The sequence below is a fragment of the Hippocampus guttulatus genome, chromosome 6 (genome assembly GCF_054856545.1).
Source record: "Hippocampus guttulatus isolate MCC_2025c chromosome 6, RoL_Hgut_1.0, whole genome shotgun sequence".
In the NCBI taxonomy this organism is placed as follows: Eukaryota; Metazoa; Chordata; class Actinopteri; order Syngnathiformes; family Syngnathidae; genus Hippocampus; species Hippocampus guttulatus.
The window spans coordinates 18,208,112-18,233,643 of NC_141266.1; the positions used below are offsets into that span (position 1 = coordinate 18,208,112).

Genomic DNA, 25,532 nt, shown 5'->3' on the forward strand with positions numbered 1-25,532 from the left:
CCTATTTTCAAATGTAATATGATGATGTTGATTAGGGTGTATCAAGAGCATGGAGAATGTTGAGCTAATGTGTCACTTCCAGAGGACAACACTGTACTCCTGTTGTGTACTAAAGTACAGATACATATTCAGCCTCCTAAAAGTCCTGTCCATCAAAAGGAGTTTGCAATTTCTAACCCCAAATATCTATTTTTGTCATATTTGTTAATTTGATGAGTAAAATGAGCCGTGGAGAAAAAAACAAAAAAAATCTCAACCTTCTTTGGCCTCCACCTTGTACCTCTAATTCGAATTACAAAGTAGCAAAACAACCCATCGGAGACAGAATGACTGTCAGTCGTTTGCGGTGTACTTGTGGGCACCCCCCAGCCCCCAATGCCTTGTTGCTCCCTCGAGCTTTGGGAGGTTTGCTGAAACTATCACTGAATATCCAACTTCAGTTATCAACATTAAATAGGCTACATTCAAAGCCAAGTGTAGATTCCTGAAAAATCGGAGTAGGCACACAGTAGCCAAGTATTTGTACTCCATGACTTCTTACCACTGTCACTTGGTTGATTATTTGTATCTTAGAGCGGACAAAATCCTGGCAGATGCGTAATGGAAGGATCCCATGACCAGCAGGTGCCTCGCAGTCTCCGTGTGCAAGCAAAAAGTCCCCAAACTTCATTTTCCTCATCTCAGTTCACACAGGTGAATAATTACGACTACTACTACTACGAACAAAAAGTCCTATATAAATGACTGACTGTTTACATTCGAGCGTGTTAAGGCTCGCTCAGTCATTTATTCGCTAACACAATTGATTTGTGCATGTGTGTGTGTTTGTGTGTGCGCGTGCAGAAGACAGTGGAAAAGAGGAGACTTTGTGAGAGGTCATCAAACGACAGAAGGAGAAAGTTGATTAAGTCCAACCTGGCTGTTGACACTGAAGGTAATTTCACGGCCGCTAAACATTTTAGCCGCAATCCAATTATTGTTGTTGTTTTGTTGTTGGCTTTTTCTTGTTGTTGTGAATCTTCATCACAATGGCCTTTGTGATGAACGTATACACACACATGCACACAAAAAGCTCTGTTGTCTTGGATCGCAGTCCAAGTCCAAAAGGATCGCAGTGCAAGTTTGTGTTGGTGGGATCCAACTGGACTTGTAAAGAATATCTTAGATCCAAGCTTTGTGTTGTGAGCCAAAGTTTGAGGTCCGGGAAAGCTTCAGCTTAGTCGTCACTCAGGAGAAGCGGAAATTTTTCTTTTTAGCGGAATAGAGACACTGTGATGCCCTGGCATGTGGGCAAGGAGAGCCACAGTCACCGATGGACTTTCAGCCGTTTAGTGAACAGCACAAAGAGTCAAAACACACAAATGCACAATGAAAACACTTGCAAGGAGCATGCAGCAGACACTCCCACTGGAAAAACTGCCCGGCTCCCGCTTCCGATGTCTCTCACTCGGCCACGCCCTTTAGAGGCATATAGCCAACACACACATTTTCCAGTGTGTGTGACTTTTGGCTTCATTCCACTTTATAAACAGTTGTTTTAAAAATATAGTTTTCTTATATTGTTATGATGAAAGACAGTGCTAATGTTCTTAACATGTAGCGCGTCAACAATACCTGAGATGAAAATTGCAATGGTTGTTGCCTGGGTGTGGATTAAAAGCTTGGTCGTGGAACGGATTGAAGCTGTAACTCAAGGTACAACTGTACCTCTATGATTGTTGACATCAGGGTTAGAATCGTTTTGAGTTTTTAATTTCATTCTGGCTTCGTATGTCTAATTAATTTTGTTTTAATGAGTTTATCGAGCAAGTTTGTGAGTTTTTATCTTTTTGAAAACACGATGGTTTGGTTAATTTTTTTTTTTTTTTTTTAGTTTTAGTCTTAGTTTTTTTTTTTTTTTAATCCATGGAGTATTTGTTGAGTGCAAGATAAAACCAAAAAAAGGTCAATAATTATTGTGAAATTGAGTAAAACTGACTTGCAGTTATTTCATGAACTATAAACACCTTGTTGGGTGCGTCTTAAAATTGGACCTATTTTTGGTACTCCGTCGCAGAACTTTTCCAGGACCTGAGTCGACTGCAGGAGACCTGGCTGGCAGAAGGTGAGCGTCACGATGTGGAGTAGGGGTGAGGTTGTCATTTGGCAAATAAGAATTTCTCAGAAATGTACTTTAATATACAGTCGGGCCTTGAGATAAGTGATCTGACTTGCTCGTTTTTGGAGATTTTTTTTGGAGCTGTCATTGAGTTGATCTATTTTATTCTTTCAATGTGCACAAAATGGCTTTTTTTTTCTTTTTTTTTTTTTAATTGACAAAAATCAGTATTCAAAACAGGTGGCCCGGTTGTCCAATGGTTAGCACGTCGCCCTCACAGTGCTGAGGTACCGGGTTCGATTCCAGTTCCGGCCTTCCTGTGTGGAGTTTGCATGTTTTTCCCGGGCCTGTGTGGGTTTTCTCTGGGTACTCCGGTTTCCTTCCACATGCATGGCAGACTGATTGAACACTCCATATTATCCCGAGGTGTGAGTGTGAGCGTGGATGGTTGTTCGTCTGTGTGTGCCCTGCGATTGGCTGGCGAGCCGTTCAGGGTGTACCCCGCCTACTGCCCAAAGGCAGCTGGGTTAGGCTCAAGCATTCCCCGTGAACCCCGTGAGGATAAAGCGGATCGGATGGATGGATGGACAGGATTCAAAACAGTTTTGGTTAAAAAACAATCAAACAAACAAATAAAAGGGGGAAAGTAATAATATCCACAATATCTTTTGACTTTTCAAAGTTGATTGTCTGCCGCATCCTTTCGAAACGTACATCGAAGAACATTCAACTTGTACCGCGGTGTGCAGGGAGGGGGCAGATTTTGCATTTCCACAGTCGTCACGGCGGTCCAATTACGAAGAGGCACCTGCATACATTGTGGGGGTCTTGGGTTGGGAGTGGGGGGGGCCTCTCACGGTAGAGCGAGGAGGTTCGAGCTGTGGGAGTGTCATCACAAATTAGCTGTGCGACGCTCATTGTCTGCTGGGCTTTTTTTGGCGGGAGCTGCTGCGCCGCCTCCCTCTCTCTCTCTCTCTCGCTCTCTCTTCCGCTCCTCCATCATCTCCAGCTGCATCATCACCTTGTCTGCTTCAATTCCTCCAGCTGCTCCTCCTCGCATGCACAAAAAGACAAGAATGGATCTATCCGCTTTTTCCTGACACGCTCAACAGAAAAAGAGACTTTATTTTTTTTGGGCGGGGAGAGCTTCTTGTGTCTTAAAGTTTTCTTTCGCAGACTTTTCGTTTCTTTTCTTTTTTTTTTGAGATGTTTTTCCTCCCATGGCAAGACTGGCTCACTGCGCTCTAAGTGAGACGGGATGCTTCAGGATTTAAGCGCCAGCGTCCTCTTTCCGCCGTGTTTGCAGCACACAACTTTTGGTTAGTGCAACTCTCGTCGAGATGTGTTCAAAGTTTGCTTTGAATGATCAAGTTGAAGCGTTTCTCTGGTTTAATCTGGTTGAGTGTGGATCGCAGCGTGTGTTGAGATGGCTTTTCGTTGGGTTTGAGCTTGACGCTGAAACATAGTCAAGCTTGATTTTGTTGTTTAGAAGTTCAGAAATTACAGAGGGGATTTGTGGGGATGTGGGGAAAAAAAGATTGGGGAGAAGATATCACCTGAAATATTCTTGTCTGTGCTGAATTTTAAAAGTTTGCGTTTATGATAGAATTTGAAGACAAACGCAATGAAACATATTTGCGAAATGGCAGTGTGAATTTTTGCACCAACATATTGTGGATGTAAAAATAAAAACGCAAATTCATGTACGTTTCAAGGTACATTTTTGAATGCACGTAAATCCTTTAAAAAAAAATCAGTTTCCGCTTATTTGTCTCAATTAGTTACCGCACCTCTTGTGTGAATATTGATTTTTTTTTTAAATCCACATTGATGGTTTTTCAAATGCAAACACAAATTAGCCAATTTGTTGAAATTTAAAGTGATTTTTTGAATGCATCTGGTAGATGTTTAAAAAATAAAATATGCAGTTTATTTCTAGTGTTACAACAATTTTCTGAATTGTACTAATAAATTTGGTTTCCTTAAATGAAAAATAAATTTGCATTTGAATGCATGTGAAGCCTTAAAAAAATTATAAATCGAAAATAAAAAAGAACTGCTTGAATATTTGTCACAAAATGGCTGCACCATCACACATCTATATATTAAGTCCACATTTCTGACAAAATATTCATTGTTGAGATGAAAATAAGCAAGAAATGTCTTTTTGTTTCTTTTATATTTCATTCTTCCAATAGGTTAGCGTGTGCCTTTCAAAACAAAAAATCACTTCTGGAGCCATCACTCTACTTTTAACCATCTTCAAAATACTTCCTTTTACTTTTTGTTAAAAAGAAATGAGATTTGACAGCGCATGAAAACGTTGAATATCGAATGAATATTTCATCGCAGCTCAGGATGACACTTCCGACGACAACGGCGGCTCTTAACTTCCTGTCCGTTAGAACCGGAGATTTATTCGGCCAGGTAATTGGAAGAAAGGAGTCGAGGAACGGGAGTGAATTTCTCATTTGAGGGAACTTTGTCAGCTGTCATGCAAACGTTTGGGCAGAACCATATTTTTTATCCCTTGTGAGTGAAACAATGAATGTCATTTTTATGAATGGCGGAAGCATTCTACCTTTTTTTTTGGGGGGGGGGGCGGGCAGCTGTCTCATTGACAGACGGATGCCGGTGACTCATTTCTGCTCGACTTCCTTTCCTTCCTGTGTCTGTTTCTCACCCCTCAAAGTGTGCGTGCTGCGTGCGGAGCGTCCAGGTGCTCAGAATTGTCCAAAATGTGCTTCAAAATGCTTCAATTTGTCACCATGGGCGTCTGCGTATCAATAGCAACCGCACTTTACCTAAATCTCTTATGACCACTCCCTTTGCTTTGACAAACCACTTTTTTTTTAAATTAGTTTTGAGCACAAACTGTTTTATTTGAAATATAAAGTGTGAATAGTCTTAACAAATGTTTTATACCTGCCGTTTTAATTGGTTTTTAGATGAAATGTATTTTGGCTTTACGTTGCTTGAAATTGTGACTGTATGCTTCCAACACAGCAAGACGTTTTTTTTATTCCCTTTGGTTTGTTCATAGCAGAATAGAATCTCTATTTTTTTCTTTCTTTTTTTCACAACTGAAAATTCAAGTGTGTAGAAAAATGGTTGTCAAGATGGTCGGTAGCTGACTTGAAATGTCGAGCTTTGAAGCTTTCGGATGCTTGCGATGCGTCCACCTCAAAACGGCAAATAAAAGGGGATGCAAGGTGGTTTCTTTTCCCTTTTCTTTCCGCTCCTTTGACTTTTCAGAATCAAATCTTTCTTCATCACGTCTTGTAAAAACACACTGTGAATTTGCCATTTGGGGTGGACTAATATCCAATAAAATATACAAAGTACAGAACGTATTTTGGAAATAAAGATGGAGGATCGACAGGAGAGATGTGCAAAAATTATGGAATCATTTGCTAAGTGTAGTGTGAGTTAAATAAATACAAAGGTTGGGGTCGTATTTCCTGTTGTATAGCAATGCTTGTTTTGTTTTTTTTAAACAAGGATTATTTCATGGGTTTGTATGAAATATAAATTTTTATTATGATGGCGTTATCGTAGTCCCTTTTAAAAGTGTAAATCAGATGTGGGAAATCTTTTCCCCGATTTGCAGTTCCATAAAGAAGAAGATGGTTCTTGGCAATTGTCAGAAATATACAAATCAAGTGTTTTGGGCCTTTTAGAATCTTTTTTTTTTTGTTGTTGTTTCTTCTGTTGTTATATACAATAAGCAATATTACCAGATGAAATCCTCTCGCCGGGGGCGGGGGCGGGTGGGGGGGGGGGGGGGTGAATGGCCGACATGCCGCAGGTTGCCCACCCTCCTGCTTGGAGGAAATAAATAAATGGATGTCCAACAATTAAATTGTGTCATCATCATCTCATCCAGAGTGAGAATAAGGACGGGGAAGGACAAAAAATAAAAAGAATGGCAAGCAGGCATGTGGAGACGTGTTACGCTAACTTGAGCGAATATGTATATAAATAGACGTGATAATGGCAGTGTTGAATCTCGCGTGCGGGTTGGGAATTGGAATTTTTGAGTTGGTCATTTTTAAAAAGAGCCAAGCGGACAGGTGTACAGGTAGCAGGTGATGGGAGTGGGGGGTGAGGCAATTAAAAGATGCTAACAATGGGAGACGGCATGATGGCATGCCAAGCGTCGGAGGGTCACCTCCGCATTGAAAAGCATTTCAACACTCCGTTGAGATTGTTTGCCTTTTTGATCCTCCTTTGACCCACATGACACTGGACAAGTCATTAGGCAAAGTCTTTAAAAAAAAAAAAAAATTTACAAAGAGAATATTGGTTTAAAAAAAATCAATAAATAGAAATCATGTATTTTCTATTGAGGCCTCCAGTGGTACTGTTTCTAATATCTTGACACTAGTTGGTTGAAATATTCGAAACAGATATAGGCGTCATTATAGGGAATGTTCGATTAGATTTGAAAAGAGAGAATTCTTGTTTTTAAAGGCAGAAAGATTTTCAATGGTAATGCACTTTTCAAATATTTGTAAATTCTGGAAAAAAAAATCATTTCAAATGTATGTTTTTACAAACTCAATTCATGATCATTTTTGCACAATGTATCATTTTGGTCTTATTCTTTCTGAGCTGTAATTTGTAATTATTTTGGTAACCTTTCATACATATCATGTCTCATATAAATAATAATAAATTAACTGCTCATAGACAACTTTCATATTTCTAGATATTTAAAATATTTTATTATTTGGATTAAATAAACATTAAAATATTTTTTAAAATCACATTTTGGCTATATTTATTCTGAATATCCAGGTCCATATTTTATTTTTATTTTTTAAAAATTATTATTAATATGATGATGATAATGATGGCTATTATTTGTATTAGAATGATTATTAATTGGGCCAAAGAACGGAGCCGCAAGGACCCAATTGAAATTGCCTACTTTCTTCAAATCTTCTCGTATTGAACTCTGGCAACCAACCAAAGTCGCCTTTTTTGTTGGTTTTATTTCTTATCGTTTGAATGATCATTTTCTTGATGATTCTTCTTTGTGAAGAAGCCATTTTAGGCGCCCACCAGCTTCCGCATTGAAGCGTGTGGAGCGGCTTGGTGGCTTACAAGAAGAAAGACAAAGAAGAAGAAGAAGAGGAAGAAGCGGCCCCATCTTGATGTTGACTCGGGGGGTCCTGGAGCAGGGGGGGCTGGGGGGGTGGGTTGGACTTGGGATCAACATCACAAACATCTCAAGGTGTCTTGTCTTGTCTTCTTTGTGCTTGCAGCTCAAGTTCCCGACAATGACGAGCAGTTTGTCCCAGACTTCCAGACTGAAAACTGTGAGTGCGACCACCACTCTGTGTGTGTGTGTGTGTGTGTGTGTGTGTGTGTCTGTGTGTGTGTGTGCGCGCTTATTTGCATAGGGATGAATATTGTTTTTAGAGGATATTTTTAACATTGGGAGGGCCAAACTGAGTGTCACCTGATTTTCGGGGGAGGCAGTAAAAAGGGAGGAGGGTGTTTGGTTGTTGTTTTTTTTTTTTTTTTTAAATCCAGAATAGAAATGTTCTCATCTCATGAGACACCCCTTGGCCTTTTTTTTTTCTCCCCGCTCTTCTCAAAGTGCTTTTTGTGCACATCTTCCTCTAAATCAGGATTTTTCTTTTATTTCTTTTTGGCCCCTCGCTAATGTCGTCGTTTTACACTCCGAAAGCGCATTTGCTCGCAATGTGTCTAAGAATACTCGGGATGGAAATTGAAGGCGCTGTGTTAGTCTCACCCGGTTGGTTTGCCATGCGACTTGGCGGTGAGGGTGGGGAGCTCAGTGGGGGACCGCCAGAGTGAGCACATGTCTTTGGGACAGGACACCAACGTGAAACGACACCAAACACCCCCACTTCTTCCTGATGTCCTTTTAACACAAAAGAGAGTCGGACAGCTTTAGTTCATGTGGATAAAAAAACAAAATATTACAGTTTTCGTCTTGTCATTTTTGCTCCATGAGCTTTTTTTGTTATTGCTGCACGTCCATAACAGTTGTTGAAGAAATGTTTATTTTACTTTAGTACACAATACTGTGAGACCGTTTTTTTCTTGCTTTCAAAAAACACAGTATATTTAAAAAAAAAAATCGAATGATGAAACTAAACTAAAACAAAGCATTTCCCACCCCCAAAAACAAAAACTAATAAAAAACAAACTCGCTTTGAAAACTAATTAAATCAAACTGATTTGTTTTTTCAAAGTCGAAATGAAATGAAATCAAAAATCCCCAAAACATGATTGCCCTATAAACCCTCACCCCCCCCCCCCCCCCCACCCCAACACCAGTTTCACCAGGCATTTGAAAACTTTGGTCGAGATGTCAATCAAAAAAAAATGTCTGAACGAACCTTTTTGAAATTGAATGAGAAGTCAGCCATTTTGGTTGAAAGCAGTCAAAAAAAAAAAGTATCCCTTGCACACATTGGACACATTGATTTCAAACTCGATCGGCAAATTGGTGCCGTTGTTAAATCCAGCTTCTTTCACCTTAGACAGCCGGCCAAAATAAAACCTCTCCTCTCACATGAACACTTTGAGACAGTAATTCATGCCTTTGTCACATCCCGGCTCGATTACTGCAATGCCCTTTACTTTGGAGTCAGCCAGTCCTCCATTAAAAGCCTTCAGCTGGTCCAGAATGCCGCTGCTCGCCTCTTGACTGGTACTCGTAAGAGGGAGCACATAACTCCTACTCTGGCATCCCTTCACTGGCTCCCCATTCATTTTAGAGTTGTTTTCAAGATCCTCTCATTTGTTTTCAAATCTCTGAATAATCTCGCGCCACCTTACCTCTCTGAGCTCATCCGCCCCTACACACCTGCCCGGCGCCTCAGGTCTGTGGACCAGACATTATTAGAAGTACCAAGAACTAAACTGAGGCTCAGAGGGGATCGAGCCTTTTCTGTTGCTGGTCCCTCTGTCTGGAATGACCTCCCACTGAACATTCGGCAAGCCTCCTCGCTGCCCATCTTCAAAACCCTCCTCAAAACTCACTTGTATTCTTTGGCATTCGACTCAGCATGACTTAGATTTGTTCTTGGTTTTACTGTTTGGTGCTTTCTACCGCCTTTATTACCGATTTGTCGTGCATGTTAAATTGCTCCATGTACAGCACTTTGTATGCAGCGATGGCTGTTTGAAAGTGCTCTATAAATATTGTTGACTTGTTGTTGACATGAAAAAAGATGTACCCCAAAATTGAGCAATTTCCAATCCCGAATCGGAAACAAGTATCCGAAACGGATGTGTTTTGTTTTTTTCTCACACAACTTTGTTCCTCAATGCCTTTCGTACTGCATTAGTGTAGCTTAGCGAGAGACTACCACTGACAAGATAACAACGTGGCCGCGTTTGAGGAATTAAGCTCATTTGCATAACTGTGATCCGAATAAGCAAAACCTTGAATAATCATTTCGTTTTATAGTCTGAAATTAGATCAATATGGCCTTAAAAAGCTCCTACAAAGTCTTAAATTGGACTTTAAGCCTCTAAGTTTGAGCGCTTAACTTGGATGGAATTGAAGCAGGTTCATGTTGGCATTCCAGGCCTCCAAAAAACAATGGGTGGTCTTTTTTTTTTTTCCCTTTAATATTTTTCCCTCTCAGTTGAACTGACACATCAAGAAGTTCAAGATGATTAGACTTTAAAAAAAAAAACACACACACTTCAGACAAGCTGTTTTGAAACCACTTTTAGCATTTCTGACCCCTACTTTGAAAGGCCTCACTCTGATCTTGACTTCTTTACTTTGCTGTGATTGATTGACTGACAAAGAAAGATTAAATAAAAGCGTATTAAAGCCATCATGCTTCATTTAGATCGAGCTTGCCCGACACGTTTTCAGCTCGAGAGCCCAGTCGTGAAAATGTAGCAGTCAGAACGTGCACATTTACCGTAAATAAACAACAATCGATGAATAATCCATCATTTTCATGTAAATAAATTTAGATTTCAACCATTTTTTGGTAGATCCACCATAATTACTTAAGAATATTTGTATGCATTTCTGCTCCGTGTATGTTAGCGGAGCAGTTGTTTGAAGGTTAATTACAGTTACGTCAATGCTAGCTTTTGTTCGCCTGTGTGTGGCGTTTCACCTTATATGTTAGCATTATGCTGGCGGACCTTTGGCAGACCAAATTCTTTGGTTAGATTGAACAGTTTGAGATTATAAATATACAATGTTCTACAGTGGTACCTCTACTTAGGAAATTAATTGGTTATGGAGGAAATTTCTTACCTACAAAATTTTGTAAGTAGAGACCGGTTTTCCATGTAAATGCCCTAATCCGTTCCAAGCCCCCCAAAATTCAGACATAAATGTTTCCTAAAGCATAAAAATGCATCAAAATATGAAAAAAAAATACACGTTCCAATTAGATTATTGCACAATGCCTGGCATTGTGTCGAGAACTGATCCAAGTTGGTGAACACTTTTTTCGAGGCGATTCCCATTGACGTAAAACTATCGGAATGCCCCATGGCCCGAGGGGCGAATGACGAGGATGCTGCATAGACACATATCTATTTATCTATCCATACACATAGACACATCCGGTAGAGGTCCCTCTTAGCCAATGGGATGACAGGAAGATGCCAGGTAATAGCCAATGGCAGAGCAGCTACAAGTATGTTGCGTTCAGGAAACGCAGAGCTGCGACTAGCAGCCCATGTTGTAGTTTTACCTTTCGTATCTTGAAATTTATTCCGTAACAAGAGGCAATATTTTCCTGTTGAGGCATTTCATAACTTGAACATTTCGTAATAGGAGACGTTCGTAAGTAGAGGTACTACTGTATGCTCTTTTAATGCGTGCCGTTTTTGTATGTTTTGTTGTGCCGCGTTTGTTCCGGTAGCTGTTGTCTGTCTGAGGTTGTATAATTCCGTCAATGCTAAATTCTGGCCGCCTGTCTCTGGGGGATTTTGAATCGTCTGTGAGCATTAAACTAGCTGACTCTGGTGATGATATGTTTTGATTTAAACATTGTGGTTTTCAAAAGTACATTGTTTAATTCTTCATTTTCTTTATTTTTGGTTCCGCAAAGTGATGCTATACGACAGTCTCGAGAATCAGAACGGTTGTTAAGTAATACTTTTTTGGAATGTATTTTAATTATTTGAAATGTTTTTGTGGGGTAAAACTATATCGAAAAACGCTATAATCGGTGGTTCCGTGTTAGGCTCACTGTATTTGACAAACTGAAAGCATGGATCAATGTTGACGATGGATCTATGGATGGATCTGCCCACCGCTATTACAAGGACTTATTGGGAAATACTTTGTAGTTGAATGTAAATCCCACCTAAGAGGTCAGGGCGACGGTCTGGTTGTCCTTCAGGAGTGCTGCTGACCATTTGAGCAGCGGAGTTGGCACACTGGAAGGCTACTGACAGATGGCGCCATGGTTGGCCATCCCAGACGCCACCTCTCCCATATGGGTTCCTTATAGCACCGTCATGGAGGCCCGTGTAGACAAAGATGATGGATGGCACTTGAAAGGATGTCAACATACACAAAAATACTCCCAAAAGAAACCAGGCCATTGGATTAAAAACGGCCACCAGCTTCTATTATTTTAGTGAGGTTGCATTTTTTTTTTTTTTAGTCTGTACCACAAAAACCCACCCTGCTCCTCTAAATACTTCCCAAAACCACAGCTAGAAAATAAACAAGTGCACAATGTGTACACTGTCTGTGTAAAATAAACCACATTGAATGTCATATTTATGAAAGGAAGGCTTGTTTGGAGTCTGATCTTAGAATTGAAAGTACAGTGAAACTCCGTTAAAATAGTGAGGTACAAACGACTGAAAATCTGCAATCTACAGTAGAGAAACCATGTAGGCACATTTTTGTTTTACCTCTCCCACACACTGAACACATTTCATCCTATTAAAAGACATTTAGACTTATTAATTAAAAAAGGCCTTTTAGGGCTTCTTCCTACTTTCCCCCTGACTATCCTCTAACATCCATTGTGAAGAAATGAAAAGACTCTTGCTTGCACAGTTCTCCAAATAAGAGGGCAAACTGACAAAAGTTTGAGACTCCCAGTTGTAGTTCACTGTAAAGCCATCATATAAAACAAAAGAGAATTATATATTCAATATTCAAACACCAAAATGTTCAACCAAATCACGGCGTTTCATCAAATAAAAGTATGCTAGCCCAATGCTAACATGTAATGGGAAACACCAGACACGAGCTAACAAAGGTTTGTTTATTAACAGGGGTGCACGTAACAGTTTTGCTCTGTTTTTTTTTTTTTAACCAATCCACCGACCTCACAGAGTGAATTTTCAGCCCCTATTTTCCTCGACAGGTGCATCTGCACTTGGCATAAAAACTGGTCCATCTTGATTTTCATGCTTGGAGCAAGTCCAGTTTAGCATGTTAGTGAATTTGGCGCTACGCCTTGCTGGGTATTGCGGTTGACCGAGGGCTTTTTCTATTTATTACATGCCCTGGGCGCACCTGTCGAAAGTAGACGAGACTGTGGACCACTTGAAACCAGATCAAAGTTGTGGTGCAGATAGTGTGATCCGATTCTGATAGATGTGATCCATGCACAGGCAGACAGATTGTACGCTCCACTGATATGTGTGGTGGATGTCATGAGCATAAGTATTAAGTGTAGCATAAGTATGCTTTAAAACCTCTGAATTGTTTTTGTAATCAATTCCTTGAATGCATGAATATTACACGCACGATCACGGGTTGAAGGCGGTGTCCATGTGCCCACTTTGCAGCGGCCAATTTTAAATCACCGGCAAGTAGAGCTCTTTTTGCAGTTCCTTATAAACATACTGTACATTGCACAATGCAGACTGTGCTGAATTTAAAGGGAATGAGGGGCGATGTTTCGATGGGCCAGGAGTCAAGTCGGCTGTGATCAGCCCCACAACGGCGCAAACGCCCATTTTTAATTAACTGTGCCCGTCTACAAAAATGCCAAAACAAAGAGAGCTCCACCCATGTACAAAGTTAGACTGCACTTAGCACTGGGCACGAAAATAGACTTAGTCCTAAATCTGATTTGGTGCAGGTCGCCTGGACAGCAGTCCCTAATTTTTTGTGCATCAAGGACTGGTTTCAAGTTAAGGTATATTTTGATGTATCTTCAGGGCTCAGCCATCGTTGCCACCCACTAAGTGGTGCTGTTTGCGGACGGGTTTCTCAAGCGGCACGCTCTAGCGGCTGAGCTCAACATGAACTTCAGTTCATGAAGTGATTCCATTCACTACATTCATTTTTTTTTTAAATCTTCATCATTTGAGATCAACATGCTACTCGAGCCCCCATTTTCCATTCTACTCTCCCCCACCCCACCAAAAAAATGGCTGGTATGCAAATGCAGACATATTTGAATCTGGTGCACTATTGTCAGTGCACATGCGCACCTGCTCACCACTTATGTGCACCAGTGATAAGATAATAAAGTTTCAGCCAACTGCTACTGTAACACAGATGGAACAACTCAAAATTCTGACTTACCTGGATAAGATTATCTTAATAAAAAATAAATAAATCTTCAAAATATACAATATAACAAGTGTGTGAACGATGAACCGCGATATAGCGGGCGTTCACGGTATAGTCAATAAATGTAACTTTTGGGTTGGGTTTACTGATGTAACATCGTACACTTTGACTTGGCGGTCGTCTTCAATGTCACGTTGGCGTGGGAGCAGCATGGTGGAAGTGTGGAGAAGGAAGAAGCTCCTTCTTTGTCTCATCTTCACAGATGCTTACCATTAGCATAACTTAGCGGGGAATGGTGGAGGTGTAAAATGGGGCCACACGTTCCGTCTCCGCCACCTCACCGCCATTTAACAACGAAGGCCAGCACCTACAGTAGGTGAAAATGGAATAGAAGCTGTATTCACTCTTTGCCAAAAAAACCCTTTTCCCTCTACTTTTATTGAGAACTGGGAAAGGATCTGCCAAATATGGGCGGCCAAAACACACCACTTCTACCTGAGAATGTCCAACATGTCGCAGCCAAGGAGTCATTAATTAGCTCAGATGTTTTTTTGTTTTTTTTTGTTGTTGTTGTTTTGTTTATATTTATGAATGGAAGTCTAACATTGTCCTTTAGGGTACTATGGCAGCAAATATAGGGCCCTTTTAAACATTTTCAGGAGCCCTTCAAAGAAAAACACACCCGAAGCTGTGTTCATTTTGGAATGCTGTTTGAATGTGTAAGGAGCATAGGTTGTTTCCTTCATTATGTGCCCACCATTTTTTGTGGTCCATGAAAGCAAATGAAAAGGTCTATTTCATTTCTCGACTCAAATGTTTTTGTTGATTTCATTTTGGCAGAAAATTTGTATTAAAATTGTATGATTTCAAGTTCAGTTTGTTTTCGTGATCACCCTGTTCCAAAAGGTCTGACTAAATCTGACCATCATACAAAATGCAAAGCAGTATTTCCCATCGGAAATTGTGTTAATCAAATTGATCCGTTCCATACGCACACAAGAATATTCACAAAAAATACATTTTATAGATAACAGCAATAGCTTTAAAAACGATATGAACGGTGACTGACGAAGTGGTTAAAGCATTGCTTTTACCTGTATTGGCGACCCTTGTTCGCATATATAGCTATGCTACGTGAAATTGGGTTGACATGACGATCACAAGCAGACCCACAAAAATTTTCCCCCAAATCCTTGCCACAAAAGACGTACAATGTCTGCCATTTTGTTTTGAAACACCCATTCAGGGGTAATTTCTGAATTTTTCCAAATCCTTTTGAAAAATTCAGCACTCCAAGTCAGTTCCACTTCTATCATGAATACAGCCACAAAAAACACTCAAGAAGCCATGCCTGAAACACACAGGAAGTCTACCATCTTAGTTTGAGGTGGCCATTTTTGGGTCATTTTGTTTTTTTTTCCATGGGTCCTCAAAGCCAATTGCCATTGTGGTTTTTGCCAGTTTTTGTCATTGTGGTTGTAACACGGCAGCGAAGCTTGATGACTCGCCATAAAACACCCTAAAAGTTGGAATAGATTTGATCTCTGCGCACCACGGAAAACATTAGTTTTGGACCTAAAGTCGCTAATTGTCTTGTGCTTTAAAAAAAAAAATGCTGGCATCTTCCATCTTAATCAATGTCTAATGAGAGTAATCACGCCATGATGGTCGTGACATTCTATGCGAGAAAAGGAAGTGCTTTGCAATCGATTAGGGTACCTTGGCACCCCGCCGTAAAAAATCCATCGTGACATTTCCATGTGTGACTTTTTGACGTCGTTGTGACGGCGTCCCTGTTTGATTAAATATCTATATTGACACTATTTAAATGTAGTCACCTTCAACACACCAGAATCAGCCTGTTATTGATGAAGTCATTAATAACGAGGAGGTTGTTGTGTGATGTCTCAAGCAAAACAGGCCTCTTCATTAGCTACACACGTTCACATCATCCACAGTGAACCGAATATGCCTGAGATTGATGAAAAGCGTTGATTTCGTAAGTCCATGCCAATGACGTTTTTTTAATATGTCGCTTTAGTCCTCAAGACTCACTTTAACCACATTTTTAATAAACACAGTCTTTCAAGTGTTCTTTAGTTCCTGTTGTCACATTCCCTCGCACAATTTCTCCAAATAAGGGATAAAATATTGAAAATGGATGGATGGACTAGCTTCAATCAGTTACTTTCTCACTTTCAGTTGAACTCGTGTAAACCTGACCCAAAACAAAAGAGAATTTAATAGTGTGTATCAAAACACAAAATTGTTCAACCAAATAATTTTGTCTCACAAACGTCCGATAGCGTTATGCTGGGTTTATAATGGGAAACACTTACGAGAGGCTAATGAAAATTAGCATAAATGTTATAGCAACTGTCAACCTAACAACTGCTAATTTAACACTCACAAAGCAGCAACACAGACAGTACAAAATGAGCACTCAACAATATTCACATGTGTTTATACTCGATGCTCTTTTGGGAATAATGAATATTAAAACAGCAAAATGGATTATTAGCTAAATGAATTCTGTCATGAGTGCGCCAAACAAGATTTTTTTTTCCACAAGCGCATCGTAAAAGGTCTCCCCACAGGAAGTTTCTTTTTGACCTCAGATCGATGACCTAGAAAGGGCATTCCCCCAGCGTGCTTTGTCACGCACCAGCTTACCAACCCCCGCGATCCCTCCATCCCAACCCCCACACCCAACTGCCCAATCAACAGGGGCCCGGCTGTGCGTCACATGATGTGTTGGCAGATCCACTCATACTTCTACAGCAACTGTCAGTCAAGACGTGAGAAAATCCTCCTCCTAAAAATCCCATCTTCACGCTGCCCAACCACCACCAATCCCGCCTCACCACTTTTCGGACTCTTTCAGAACCTTCCATGCTGCCTTGTAGAATTAATGCAGGTCCATTTGTTAGTGGTTCTGGATGTTGTTTAAGATGCATGAAGCGTTTATGAGCAAAGTTGGAATGAGATTAGCCATCAAGTCTGCACACTTGGACTGCTTTTTATTTGTGAGGCTAAACCCAATGAAGATCAAGGTTCACTTCTCAACATGACATTTGGTAGGCATGTCTTTCATGAGTAGACCCACAAAAAAAGAAGAAATCAAGCCCCAAAAGTCAAAGGAAGTCGGCCAGTTTGTTTTTTTCAGTTTTAGATTTTTTTTCCAGCTCCTAAAACCCTAGTTACATTTAGCAATAGGAAATATCGGAGGCATGCCTATCATGAGTAGACCCACAAAAAAATCCTCAAATAAGTGTTGCCTGAAAACACACAGCAAGTCTGGCGTTCTGATTTGAGGTAGCCATTTTAGAGTTATTTACAGGGACAGACAAAGTTGAGCTAGTGATTTCGTCCAACTGCTACCAAATTTGAACCGAATGTACTCAACATTCGGGCAAAGTTTGACTTATCGCCACAAAAAAAGTGAAATGCTGTATACGCTACAACGAGATTTTTTTGAAAATTCAGCTGCTGAAGCCAGGTTTATGTACCAACAGGAAATTTGTGAGCCATGTCTACCATGAATAGACCCACCAAAAAGTCTCAAGACACAGGGAATCTGCCATTTTAGCTTGAAGCGGATGGTTTAGATTTTGGCCATTACATTTTACATTTTACATATACATTTTGGCCATTTCCAGGACTGCTTCAAAGGCTTACTTCCTGCGGGGTCGAATAGGTCCCAATACTGTTGTTTTATCGTGTAGTGCGGTGCCTCTGATGGTTCTGTGTAACACAAACTTATGTCTCTCTCTCTCTCTCCCCCATGACCCCATGTCCTGGTGTAGTGGCGTTTCACGGACTGCAGCTGAAGATCAAGAGGGAGCTGCACAGTCCGTGTTCCGAGCTGATCTCCACCTGCAGCCAAGAGCGGCCCTTCAAGCTCCAGTATGGAGAGAAGTGCCTGTACAACGTCAGGTCCGTACTTCCTCACCCTTCGCATCAAACCTATTGCCGCCTTGCACTACAGAAATAACAGCGAGAAATTCTCTTAAAATAACACTTACGTGATGTGTGTGCCACAGTGCCTACGAGCAGAAACAGCACGCAGGCATGAAGCCCTCCAGTCCGGTGACGCCCCCCTGTAGCACCCCCGTGTCACCCCTTCATCATGCCGCCCCGACGCCTAAACCCGAGCGGACCTACGCCCACGCTCCGCCTTCCTTACCCGATGCCGCCTACGCCATGGACCACAGGTACACTTTGAACATTAAAGCTAGCTAGCCCGTCATTGAAAATAGCAACTACAACTTGCTAGCCTGTTGTGGCTAATAGTAACAACAAATACATCAAATACAAATATGTATTTAAACCCCACGTTGAATGGTTTGGCCTGGTGTTGGAATCCAAAAGTCGTCCGCCATATTGAATGTGTCAGCGCTGCCAAATCGACTAATGCAAGTCAATGGACTCAACTTCCTCACCTACAAAATGTACAATGTTAATGCCTCTATTCAACAATTCACTCACATTAATATAATTGGGAAACAAAGAGGAACCAAAAACAGTGCATCTAATGTTTAATCTGATGATTCTAAATGTTTACTCCCACGTGTAAAATTCCGGGATTGTCGGGATTGGGCTGGATCCACCACACACATAGACAAGAATAAGATCTTGGCACCGAAAAGGTTTATTTACAAACAAAAATGCAAGACCGACAAAGTACAACTAATGACGTTGGTTACAAAATGACACAAACCAAAAACGCTTTCAAAAGGCAACGGAAATAGCTTGAGGACCAAAATGTGTATGGTACAAACCGTGAGTAAATATGAACACCAAAAGCCACTACTTACGTGAAACAAAGTACAAAAAATGAAGCAAGAGAAAAACACACCAAATTAGAGAACATTTAGGAAAATTGCCCTTAAAACAAATATGCTTGAGCAAGGCGAATTATCCGACGCTGAATGGTCGGAATGACAGTCCTTAAATTATCCGTTGCTCATGAAGAGTGACGTCTGTAGCTGGATAGAAAGGTCCTCCTCCGCCACCTGCTGGAGACTAACAGACACAATCATGATATTTCAATATTGATCATCACAGTAAGTACCACATACAGTACATAGGTTGCTAAACATAGAGCATATATGTTTTCATGAGTGTTTTCGATGTTGCCATAATAATAAACGCTAACCATAGATGTATAAGTTCGCAGTTCTAATCAAAAGTCATTTTTTATTCTTGATCCCAAGAGATTTGGAGTGTAAATGGCCGATACATCTCCAAGCAGCAAAAAAATTAGGTATCTCCCCAGTGGGTTACTTTCCACATTCAATATGGAGGCAATCTTTATGTCCGATTTGGCACCAAGGCGGGGTGTATTTATATGTATTGTCTAAGTTAAGCACAATATGTTAGCATTGATGGCTAACACGAGTGAAGATGGTATTTTTTTTTCAAAAGTATTTTGTCAATCAGATTCCGCCGTCAGCTTTCTGAGCCGTGCCACTCGTTCCCGTCCCCGCCGACCATGTCCCGGGATGCCCGGCCCCTGTACCAGCGTCAGATGTCTGAGCCCAGCATCCCCTTCCCTCCTCAAGGCTTTAAGCAGGAGTACGCCGACCCGCTGTTCGAACCCCATCCCGCCATGATGGGCGCCCCGTTGTCCCACATGTACCCCGCCGCCATGATGATCAAACAGGAGCCCCGGGACTTCAACTACGACTCAGGTGAGCAAGGGTCGACTGCACGGATGGCAAAAGCGCTCGCACTCTGTACAAGTACAGATACTTGTGTCCAAAAAAAGAATACAATAAACACACAATTACTGATTCAGCTCCTCTACTTTGTAAGTAAAAATAAAAAAAGTAAAATTAGTCTCGAATTACTTCCCACTATTGCTAGCATGAATTAGGAGGGAAAGAAATGGAGTGGAGTTGATTACGTTTGCCCATTATTAGGCAAAGGGGGTCTGGCGGGCTGGGTGTCTCTGGCGGCAGCCATTTCCTGTGGCGTGCTAATAAGGGAGTGGGCGGAGGTTACGACTGGTCAACATTCTCAGTCCTCCGCTCTATTTCTGGAGAGCTTCCATGAGATGCTACATCCATTCATGATTTCCATTTCCACACACAACTTTATACCTCCAAAATCTCTACAGGCATTTTTTTTTTTACCATATCGCCGCATGTACTTAGGGCCTCCAGTTGTACTTGGGCACAACTACTAACAAAGCTTTACATGTCATTTGACCAAGGCAGAGATGTTGACAAAAGAAGGCACTTGGCTTCAATGATCATTTTCGGCTTTTGCCTCTACCATCGTAGTTTGATTGTGTGGCGTATGAGTCGAGAAGATGTTGAGTGAGGTAAATTGCAACATCTCATCAGGTAAATTGATTTTAAACTACACCGGGTGGTAATTGAGAGTGTGAACATAATTAGCAAAAGAGCTGGCATATCTCATTGGCTTTTCTGTTACGTGGATTACGGGCACACATGAAATAGCGTGTGATAGACCTGACATTAGCCATTTGCTAGCAGAGGAGTCATTACACTTTGCTAAATTACTTAAATATAACACATGCAAACATTTATAGTACAAACTATGGTAAAAATTCCTTCCGCAAACCTGTTGACCCAAGTCTTGTTCCAAAACTATCACAAGACTGATGAGTCAACAATCATGATTAGGAAGTAGGTAAAGCTAAAATTGTTCTGAATCAATCACTCATTCCCCACTCGTGAATCATTGTCCTGTCGAAAGGAGTTTGAATGGACTTTTTGGTGACATGTTGACAGGAGGACAGGATGGTATGGCGGGGTGCGGCTAACAGCTAATGTGATTAGCGACATTTCCGCCATGCGCCCATTAGCCTGATGAAGTTTGATGAAGACTGAACAGTCATTTTGTTTTGCACTGTCATGCTATTGCACAATTAAGCTATTAGCTCCTAATACCATAGAATGCTAACATGTTTTGCTATATTACATCATTTTATCATCGATACTGTTATGCTAATGTTACAATAGCAAAATATTCCAGTAAATGGGCCTACTGTGGTTGTTTTTGTTGCCTCTCCCAGACCTGTCAGCTTGTTTTATCGTCTTCTATTAGCCGGGAGCATGGATCAGCGGTGTGATATTACCAACTAGGCTACGAGGTTCTTGTCTGTTTTGGTATTTTTTACTTTTGATGCAGCCTCAATGGTCTTTTTTTTTTTTTTTTTGACACTTTTTGCCTGGCTTTTAGCAGAGGTGCCCAGTTGCCATTCGGTCTACCTGCGCCAAGATGGCTACCTGGCCCACGCCAACAGGACTGAAGGTACCAGTTATGATGTTTGTAGCCAACAAGAACAACATTTCCAATGCTCCTTCTCATTGTCCAGGCTGCATGTTTGACAAAGTGGCCAGGCACTTTTACGATGACACCTGCGTGGTGCCTGAGAAAGTGGAAGGTAGGCACTGTGGACAGAAGACCATGCATGATGCAGTTCTTCACACGTGAGCATACTCCCTGTCTTCAGGCGAAATTAAACAGGAGGCGGGACTGTACCGTGAGGGTCCATCCTACCAGCGGCGAGGGTCTCTTCAGCTGTGGCAGTTCCTGGTGGCGCTTCTGGATGACCCGGCCAATTCGCACTTCATTGCCTGGACAGGCCGCGGCATGGAATTCAAGCTCATTGAACCTGAGGAGGTGAGAAGAGCTTCTGAGACTCATAAGAAGCCTTGTTAAACTGTTATTTCATTGAGCGTGTCGAACGTTGAAGGAATCCTACAAAACATTATTCAGGTGGCATTACAGCATGATTATGTTGTTATTTCAATAAATGGGGTTGAAAGTCTAAAAGATATGAGAAATGACACAATATAAATATTGTGTTATTATGGTGCTATTAGGGCCCTATTCCATTGCTAATTTTGTGTTGTTCTTGGGACTGTGTTATTACTGTGATCTTGCAGTGATCGAGTTGAGAGGCAACAGGAATCCGAGGAGATACTGTTTCACTATAAGTAGTGTTATATGTATTTAACAGCATTTTCATTATGGTGTTACCACAGTTATAATATTGGGAGAGCTGATGGAATTGTCTTAAATATTGTTAGTGCACTGTTATTACAGTGTTAGCATACTAATACATACATGCATGCATGCATGCATACATACATACTGTACATACATACATACATAAATAGAGGCACAGAATTTGCACGTTACATAAGTAAGTTATGGTATTATTGCACTGTAATAATGTTGTTATCACAGTTATCGTTAATTAACTGGTATTGTGGTATTTTATCTTATGATGCTATTTTTACAGTGTTGCTAGTATTATAATTTTTCCACCCCACGAATTGAAGCATAATCTGTCTATAAATCATAAGTCTAGAAAAACTGTGGCAAAAATATACAACCGTCATAATGTTTAAGATAAAAATGGGATTAGTAGCCATGATGCAAACGTGCCAGAACAGGCTGCGTGATCATATGATCAGACATCTGATGAAGCAGCATGTGGCTCATTGTCCAAGGCGATTTCTTGAACTGGAAAGACAACTTGGGTGTTTCCCATTGTTTATTTATGACAGTAATCTAGAATATAAACACTCAAAATGGCCGGTCGTACATCAGCTGTCTGTTTGGGAGGCCGGGTGATTGGCGGGCGGTGAGGTGGGCGCTATGCCAGACAGGTGCCGCAACATCTGCTTCCTCCTCGGAGTGTGGTAATGAACGCCAACCACCCCAGTCACTGCACTACAGTACACCCTAATCAGCGTCATTAGTGCCGCGTGGACTCTCTGCTTTGTCACAGCTGCTGAGTGTCAGCCATTGTTGTTGCTAAGTACGCATGTGGGTGTATGCCTGACATAGGTGGCACGCCGATGGGGTATCCAAAAGAACCGACCGGCCATGAACTACGACAAGCTGAGTCGGTCGCTGCGCTACTACTATGAGAAGGGAATCATGCAGAAGGTAAGTAAACATAAACAGAGAAACAAACATACAAAAACAAAGAATTATTTGGTGGTGCCGTGAAATACGAATGGACCGACCCCAGATACGTGCAGTGCAGCAGCACATGTAAACAGACAGTAAAAAACTACTGTCTTATATTCTTTATATATGAAAAATGACTATTATTGCAGCCTACTGAGGAGTTGAGACCGTCTCCATGTACTGTAAATCCCTATGTATACTGCCCCCGAGTGGCCAAGCCCTGCACAGCAGAAGGAGCTGCACAATGTGCACTGAGTTGAAGTAAAAAATGCGGCAAAAACCCTTTCGTTTTTTTTTATAGTTTTCTGTTTTGTTACCAGTAGTATTTAATTTTTTTTTCATGTGTATTTGTTTCAAATGTTCTTCGAATTGGTGTGTATTTTTTACTCTCATATTTGTATAATTCCCCTCCCCCCAATTCTCCTCTGTGTGCTTTTGTATTCTTAATTTCCTGTTTGTGTATTGTTCCTAATATTTTTTTCTCACAATATTCTAAGTTTATTTCTGTTTTTTAATTTGTGATTTTTTTCCCTCTAAATATGTATGTTGTTCTTCTCATATTTGTTTACTCCCAACCCCAAATAGTTGTGTATTTTTTTCGCTGATATTTGCATATTTTTTTATTTCTTAGTTCTCTCTTTCCAAACATTTGTGTATTTTCTTACACGGCGTGTATATTTTTGCCTCTTTTTTTCATCCAACCTTCAGGCAATATTTTCTCATGTCATCAATCTATGCTAATGCACTACTATTAATAACACAACTGTTTTCAGGTTTGTTTCAGTTCTGCCAGAGTAAGTAAGCATGTGAACTAAAACTAGTCGGATGTCGTGACGTTTTAGAACGTGACCAGTATTTCAAAACAACTTTTATCACCCCCACCATCCACCTTCCATCCCAACCTTCCTCCTCTCACGTCCTCATCCATCCATCCATCCATCCATCCATTCGTCCATGGCAGGTGGCGGGCGAGAGATACGTCTACAAGTTTGTGTGCGACCCGGAGGCCTTGTTCTCGATGGCGTTTCCCGACAACCAGCGTCCGGTCCTCAAGAGCGATGTGGAGCGTCACGTCAACGAGGAGGACACGGTGCCCCTGTCGCACTTTGATGAGAGCGCCCCCTATGCTCAGGAGACGTCTTACTGCCAGCCGCACCCCTACAGCGAGGCCTACGTCTACTAGACCGAAGGACAAAGATCCAACACAAAGAGAAACACTTGCTCCCTTCTTTTTGTTTGACGCGGGTATTTCAGGGCCGTCCTTGAGATTTGTCCAATTGCGACAACATTTGAACTACCTACAGTGAAATGGAAAGATGGGTGATACTGAATTGTGAAACATTTATCTTGGCCGGAGTGTACTTTAAGTATTTGAATTCAGCCCCAAAGCCAGTTTGACTTAGCAGATGGAAATTTGGAACCACAAAAAAGTCTCAACAAGACGTCCAAAAAGGACACAGAAAGTCAGCCGTTTTGTTTTCAAGCGGCCATTTTAGGCTCATTTCAGGGGTCCTTCAAAGACTAACCTGTCCGAAAGATTTGGACATACTGCTGCTAAAATTCAGGCCACAAAAAAATATATATCTCAAAAATACATGCCTGAAAATGCACAAAAAGTCAGCCATTTTGGTTTGATAGGAAGTCAGTCATTTCCAGAGGTCCTTTGAAGACTTAACTTGTCCTAGAGAAATGACCAATTCAGTAGACTATTAACAGGACGTACAAAAAGGTCTCAAAGACCCCAAAATTAACTATTTGAATTCAAAGCAGCCAATTTTAGGGAGAATTCCATCAAAAAGAGGAGTTGAAAGTGGCACCGGTTCCCCTTACTGACACATAACTGCGTAGAAATGTCCCAAGAGCCCATAGTTGAAATTGAACGGCAAGTCAGCCATTTTGGTTTGAAGCAGTCATTTATGGGGGAATTCCAGGACTCGTACTGTCTTAACTCCAACTATGGAATTTGCCCAAATGAGCTCCAATCCAAAACTGGTAGGCAACCCTGGACAGTTAAGTGATACTAAATTTCTGAGAATTTTTTTTTGCCAATGCCGTCTTATGTGAACAAAGCATGACGTTAAAGTTTGAGAAAATATTTTGAGGATTCTTCATGAAAAAGAGGGTACAAGGGTCCATTAATTCTTATCTTTCTTATAATTATCATCATCATCAACATTATTTTGTTGACGTGCACTTTATGGACCCTGACGGCTGTTCGGCGTTGTTTATGTTTGTACGTTGCGTTTTGTTTAAAAAAAAAAAACTGAAATTTTTAGATAACTACTTTACAGCATGCGTCACTTCAGTGAGACTGGACTCTCCATGGCCAGGTTCGAACTTCTCGATTTTGGGGAGTTTTAGCAAGACTACTTCCTGTACGTGTGCTCATTTGAAGACATTATGGGCGCTGATTTGACTTTTTGGAGACATCGACGTTCGGACAAAAACAAACAAACAAACAAAAAAACACTCGCAAGTGGACCGATGAACTCATGAACTTCAACGAATTGACTGGAAACTTCATTTGGAACCCCCTTTGTCCCCCTCCAGAACATGCATCCTACTGTTTCCAATGCTTTGACCCTCTTGTTTAGCTTATTATAAATATCTGTCAACCACAATAATAAACAAACTGTTCAATGACTACTTCTTCGAGTGTTATTTTCCTAATGAGACTATTGGACGCCCTTAGGTGGTGTGAGTGGACCTAATGAAGCGTCTCCCACCTGGATTTTCGATTTTCACCCTTTCAGGGACAACGGTTACTACCGTGGACGGCTTATCACGTTATCAGGCAACAGGGTGCATGAAAGGGTTAAACGAGTGCATGTGAAAGAAATTGTTGATCATCCCACACTTTAAATCCAAATTACGGATGCAGAGGGAGATGGATCACCATATTGTTTTTGAATTGTTTTCCTTGTCAGACCAACTCAGCTATTTATTATCTTGTCAATTGTAAAA

General features: G+C 41.0%; 1 protein-coding gene across 2 annotated transcripts; it reads left to right on the forward strand.

Annotated features, from left to right (window-relative positions):
- Positions 1–3,016: 3,016 nt before the first annotated feature.
- etv1 (ETS variant transcription factor 1) lies at positions 3,017–25,212 on the forward strand. 2 transcript variants are annotated; one of them, XM_086114600.1, is made up of 10 exons: positions 3,017–3,417; positions 7,369–7,422; positions 17,417–17,546; positions 17,654–17,824; positions 19,053–19,303; positions 20,823–20,894; positions 20,959–21,027; positions 21,097–21,266; positions 22,443–22,544; positions 23,530–25,212. In XM_086114600.1, exons 1-10 carry the CDS (start codon positions 3,357–3,359, stop codon positions 23,749–23,751), a joined length of 1,302 nt encoding a protein of 433 aa, XP_085970726.1. In that variant the 5' UTR covers positions 3,017–3,356; the 3' UTR covers positions 23,752–25,212. The 2 variants fall into 2 exon arrangements, with proteins under 2 accessions (XP_085970726.1, XP_085970727.1); XM_086114601.1 differs by having other exon boundaries at positions 20,826–20,894.
- The last annotated feature ends 320 nt before the right edge of the window (positions 25,213–25,532 follow it).